The sequence below is a fragment of the Littorina saxatilis genome, linkage group LG6 (assembly GCF_037325665.1).
Source record: "Littorina saxatilis isolate snail1 linkage group LG6, US_GU_Lsax_2.0, whole genome shotgun sequence".
In the NCBI taxonomy this organism is placed as follows: Eukaryota; Metazoa; Mollusca; class Gastropoda; order Littorinimorpha; family Littorinidae; genus Littorina; species Littorina saxatilis.
In genome coordinates this window covers 52,857,818-52,864,063 of record NC_090250.1, presented here as the reverse complement: position 1 = coordinate 52,864,063, position 6,246 = coordinate 52,857,818, and the positions used below count along the sequence as shown (strand labels likewise).

General features: G+C 40.6%; 1 protein-coding gene across 1 annotated transcript in view; it reads left to right on the top strand.

Moving 5' to 3' along the window:
- LOC138969521 (protein Shroom3-like) overlaps positions 1-6,246 on the top strand; it is a 276,416-nt gene that overhangs the window by 7,121 nt on the left and 263,049 nt on the right. The window contains exon 2 of the mRNA XM_070342338.1: positions 4,615-4,760. Within this exon, the coding sequence (XP_070198439.1) occupies positions 4,615-4,760 (146 nt within the window). The remainder of the gene's footprint in view (positions 1-4,614; positions 4,761-6,246) is intronic.

Below are 6,246 nucleotides of genomic sequence, written 5' to 3'. Positions count from 1 at the left end.
TGTATAGACTCAATCTCTACGCCTGCAAAGATTACAAGGCGGGTAGCTCAAATCTAAAATAGAGCTGAGGTTTGGCCTGAACAAACTGCGCCGACTGAGGAGGGAAGTGTGAATTATAACCCCAGTAAGCCCTTTATTAAAGTTGTTTACACGCGGTTCTCTACCGGATAGTTGACGTATTGTATCAACAGCACACAGAGTTGAGGTGGTATTGAAAGAAACAGAAACTTAAGTGGCCCATATTTTGTCGCGGTGATAGAATTCTTCAAGTACGCTTAGCTTCTCTGGCAGAGAGGCGTATGTTGCGAGTCTTTTTAAAAAAAAAGTGACCCCATTCTGACAGATTATGTCTACACACATACATACCTAGTAATTTCCAGTTTTAGGATATAAGCCCTATTGAATACGGGAACTTTTCTGTGACAAGCACCTTGAAAATAGTGACAGCTGCCATGGTGGCTTTTCTCACCGTTCTTCTTGAAAGCAAGGAAGCTTACATAGTCTCGCGGTCCGAGTCAGGGTGCTATTTTGGGGATTACACGACTCTTGAAAAGGGGTCAAGATCACTTAAGAATCAGTGGACATGGTTGTGACCTCCCAAGCGTGGAGTAAAGCGTCTGTAAGTAAACAGGAAACAAGTACGAGCGTACTGTGTTTGGTCAGGCAGAGTTGAGTCATTGGTAGACCAGAGATGTTTTATTGGAAGTTATTACTCTCTATCTAAAAACAATATGATAGAAAACAAGTCGCGTAAGGCGAAATTACTACATTTAGTCAAGCTGTGAAACTCACAGAATGAAACCGGGGGCCCGGTAGCTCAGATGGTAGAGCACTGGACTTGTGATCGGAAGGTCGCAGGTTCGGGCCGGGACGGACACGGGTCAACTTTATGTGCAGACCCAGAGACGGAAGCCATGTCCCACCCCCGTGTCATCACAATGGTCATTCTGCCATAAGTGCAGGTGGCTGAATACACCTAAACACGCAGACACCTGGGTAGCGCGACTCCGTTGCTGCTAGCTTTCCACTGGGAGGAAGCGACCCGAATTTCCCAGCGATGGGACAATAAAGTAATGAAAATGAAAAATGAAAATGAAAATGAAACTGAACGTAGTCCGCCGCTAGTGCAAAAGGCAGTGAAAGTGACGAGCCTGTTTGGCGCGGCAGCGGTTGCGCTGTGCTTCATAGCACGCTTTACTGTACCTCTCTTCGTTTTAACTTTTTGAGCGTGTTTTTAATCCAAACATATCATATCTATATGTTTTTGGAATCAGGAACCGACAATGAATAAGATGAAATAGTTTTGAAAACGATTTCGGAAATTTAATTTTGATCATGATTTTTATATTTGTAATTTTCAGAGCTTGTTTTTAATCCGAATATCACATATTTATATGTTTTTGGAATCAGAAAATGACGAAGAATAAGATGAAATTGTTTTTGGATCGTTTAATAAAAAAATAATTTTAATTACAAGTTTCCGATTTTTAATGACCAAACTCACTCATTAGTTTTTAAGCCACCAAGCTGAAATGCAATACCAAACCCCGGCCTTTGTCGAAGATTGCTTTGCCAACATTTCAATCAATTTAATTGAAAAGTGAGGGTGTGACAGTGCCGCCTCAACTTTTACAAAAAGCCGGATATGACGTCATCAAAGGTATTTATCGAAAAAAAGAAAAAAACGTCCGGGGATATCTTACCCAGGAACTCTCATGTCAAATTTCATAAAGATCGGCCCAGTAGTTTAGTCTGAATCGCTCTACACACACACACACAGACAGACAGACACACACACACACACACATACACACACACACACACACACACACACACACACACACATACACCACAACCCTCGTCTCGATTCCCCCTCTATGTTAAAACATTTAGTCATAACTTGACTAAATGTAACAACGAGAAAGGCTTCAAGGTTGTCACGAACAATCATGATTCGTTATACCATTTTTTTTTTATTTTTTATACAAATTGTTGTTCGACAATCTCTCTAGGTGCACAGACATTGAAGTATTGTAACTGACAGAGAAGCCATGTAATTGTGGAAGCTATTACTCGTACTGCTCCCCCCCCCCCCAACAAATAGGATACAAAACAACAGAGAGGCTTCCGGACTGACACGACAAATCATCGTTCTTTTCCTCTTCTTCTGTTTTTTAACAAAAACTTGTTGTTTCGTCACTCCTGTGTCTGTAATCAATGTTTGCACGATCTTTGCAGTCAAAATTCGACAAAGGTATGGCACGTTGTGTGTGAAGATGAAACCCTGAATGTTTTTAATTGCATGTGATGTTACTGCAAGCAAGAGTGCACAAAACCACTGGACATGATTTGGGTCGAAGTTCATAGTAACTTATGCATTCGTTACAGTAATTTAAATTCCAATATCGTGTATGAAGTGCTGTTTCTCATTCTCCATAATCGTTTTCATTGTTCCAATGAAGAAAACTGGAAGTTCAAGGTCGTTTGTCTGGTAGTTATTTTAATGAAGATAAACGCAATATCCTAAATAAAAAAATCTTTATTTTTCTGCCAATGAAAAAACATGTCGTGTCCTTGTCAGTTATGATAATTAAAATAAACTCGAGAGCCCAAATGAAAACATTTCAGTTTTAGACAACAATCGTAGTCTTGATTTATCAAGTTCTCTATTATTATACCTCAGTTTTAAGTGGGGAAATCTTTTTAAACAAGTTTAATCCTCTGTCTGTCTGTCTGTCTGTCTGTCTGTCTGTCTGACTGTCTGTCTGTTCGCGTGTCTGTATGTGTGCAGTTTGTGTGTGTGTGTTTGTATGTGTATGTGTGGGAGGGGGGGAGAACCACACGCATCGGCCAATAACAAATAATTTATTTAATATAATGTTCAGCTCCTTCCATTCGCAACGTTTATGTTTGTAGGTTCTCGTCTAGCATCTTCTTGTCTTGTTGCCTTCTTTGTTTCATGCTATTACTTTCCCTTTTTGTAACTGACGAAGACGATTTATTCCAGTGTGTTTTTATCCTTATAAGTCAATGAATCTTCACCCGTAATTTCAAGCCTTTTTAGATTATATATATGGTATTTCCTGTACATGAAATTGTTTGTCTTCCTTATGATGATGTTGTGCACATCTGAGAAACAAAGCGAAGTAAACGCTCTGAATGCATGCGACATGTGCGTTAGAGTAAGTGACAGTTATGCGCAATCAATCTCCTGGCACCTTGGAGAATAATAAACATTGAAATGAACAAGCGACTTTCATCCTCATTTTGTGATTGTGTGTACATTTTTATAATGTAATTTTACTAAATTGTCATTCTATTATTGTAATTCATTCCTACCTTTTTACCACCCTGGAAAAGGCAGTGACCTTAAGCTGTCAACAAATTGACCACCCTGGAAAAGGCAGTGACCTTAAGCTGTCAACAAATTGACCACCCTGGAAAGGGCAGTGACCTTAAGCTGTCAACAAATTGACCAAACCTGCTTACTGTTGGGTTTTCTTTTTGTTTAAATGTGATTTTATTTTTCTATTTCATGTTGCAGATCGATGACAAGAGTCAATGCATGATTGTATTGTGTGTTGTAGATCGAGGACAAGAGTCAATGTATGATTGTATTGTGTGTTGTAGATCAAGGACAAGTGTCAATGTATGATTGTATTGTGTGTTGTAGATCGAGGTCACGTGTCAATGTATGATTGTATTGTGTGTTGTAGATCGAGGTCACGTGTCAATGTATGATTGTATTGTGTGTTGTAGATCAAGGACAAGAGTCAATGTATGATTGTATTGTGTGTTGTAGATCGATAACAAGAGTCAATGTATGATTTATTGTGTGTTGTAGATCGAGGACAAGAGTCAATGTATGATTGTATTGTGTGTTGTAGATCGAGGTCACGTGTCAATGTATGATTGTATTGTGTGTTGTAGATCGAGGTCACGTGTCAATGCATGATTGTATTGTGTTGTAGATCGAGGTCACGTGTCAATGTATGATTGTATTGTGTGTTGTAGATCGAGGACAAGAGTCAATGTATGATTGTATTGTGAGTTGTAGATCGAGGACAAGTGTCAATGCATGATTGTATTGTGTTGTAGATCGAGGTCACGTGTCAATGTATGATTGTATTGTGTGTTGTAGATCGAGGTCACGTGTCAATGCATGATTGTATTGTGTGTTGTAGATCGAGGTCACGTGTCAATGTATGATTGTATTGTGTGTTGTAGATCGAGGTCACGTGTCAATGTATGATTGTATTGTGTGTTGTAGATCGAGGTCACGTGTCAATGTATGATTGTATTGTGTGTTGTAGATCAAGGACAAGTGTCAATGTATGATTGTATTGTGTGTTGTAGATCAAGGACAAGTGTCAATGTATGATTGTATTGTGTGTTGTAGATCGAGGACAAGAGTCAATGTATGATTGTATTGTGTGTTGTAGATCAAGGACAAGAGTCAATGTATGATTGTATTGTGTGTTGTAGATCGATGACAAGTGTCAATGTATGATTGTATTGTGTGTTGTAGATCCAGGACAAGAGTCAATGTATGATTGTATTGTGTGTTGTAGATCGATGACAAGTGTCAATGTATGATTGTATTGTGTGTTGTAGATCGAGGACAAGAGTCGAGCAGAGAACTCGGCCCTCCTGGCGGGGGACGTTGTGCTGAGTGTCAATGGGATATCTTGTGGAGGTCGCCAGGCGGCGGGTGAGCTCATCGAGAGCGCCTTTCGGACACTCACTCTCAAAGTCCTGCGGTCAGTGATGCTTTCTTGTTTTGTGTTGCTGTCTTGTTTTGTTTCTTTTTGTTTGTGTTGTTTTGGTTTTTGTTTTTTTCGTTTATTTTTCTTTCCATCTTTGTGTTGTTGTTTTTGTTGTTGTTGTTAGTTTGTTATTTTACCTCAGTTGCATGCAGGCTGCTTCCACCCTTTCTCTCCTTTGCCTTTATTGTTGGTCTTCTGTCTTGATTGCCGGAAAACGTTAAACTTTGTTTTGCGGAGAAGACAAAGAAGATTAACATTGCATTCTGATAGATACCCACAGAAATGTTCCATATTCTTGGTTGGGTTGACTGGTACGCGGTTGGTATGTCTGTTTTGAATGGTTGGGTGGGTTTCCGGTTGGCTGGTTCGAAGGATTGTTATTTGGAAGGCTGTTTGGCCGATTGCATGACTTGTTGGTGAGTTGGTGCATTTGTTGCCTTGTTTAATTTGATTATGCCAAGTCCTGTGCGGGTATTTGGTGGGTTTGGTTGGTTGTTTGGTTGGTTGGTTGGTTGGTTGGTTGGTTGGTTGGTTGGTTGGTTGGTTGGTTGTTTGGTTGGTTGGTTGGTTGGTTGGTTGGTTGGTTGGTTGGTTGGTTGGTTGTTGACTAGGTTTATAACCCATTGTTGGTTTTTGCTCTGCAACATCCTGAACATGCATTTGCAATTAGCTTCAAAAATAAACTGCATAGGCCTACTATACTTCGGAAAGCCACTACAGTATGGACTGTCGCTCACCACAAGTACTTTCGCACCCTGATGTTCACATGTAAAATGCAGTGTACACATAATGCATGTCCGTCACACACATATCAACTCTATATTAAGCATCTGCTTCAAATTCTTCCACACTTTCATTACAGGACGGATAGTTAATGTTTCATGGGCGAGTCGTCCCCAGCTTACACAAGCCTTTGGGAGGATACCCAGGCTTTGTTTCCCATGAATACTAGGGATTAATTGACTCTGCTTGGCGTAAATCTTTCCCTACCGGTCGTTCAAGGTTTTTGGCTCACGTAAGTGTAGCCTATGCGATCGTAACTTTGTCTGTCTGTGCGTGCGTGCGTATGTACGTGCGTGCGTGCGTGCGTGTGTATGTCTGTGGTAGAAACTCTAACATTTGAAGACGTCACATTACATTGACGTCACATTATGACGTAAGAGGGTTAGACGTCACGCGAAGGAAGTACTGAAAATCTCGGTCATTATTATTTTGAGCGGGCCGAGACTAGTTGGCAGTCGTGTCCCTGTAAGTAGGCTACATGCAGACAGACAGATCTAGATCTAGTGTCTCGCTTTCTTGCACAGTTTCACCTATGCTCTTTCTGTGTGTGTGTGTGTGTGTGTGTGTGTGTGTGTGTGTGTGTGTGTGTGTGTGTGTGTGTGTGTGTGTGTGTGTGTGTGTGTGTGTGTGTGTGTGTGTGTGTGTGTGTGTGTGTGTGTGTGTGTGTTACTGTTTGTCGATTTCTTACGTGAGCCTT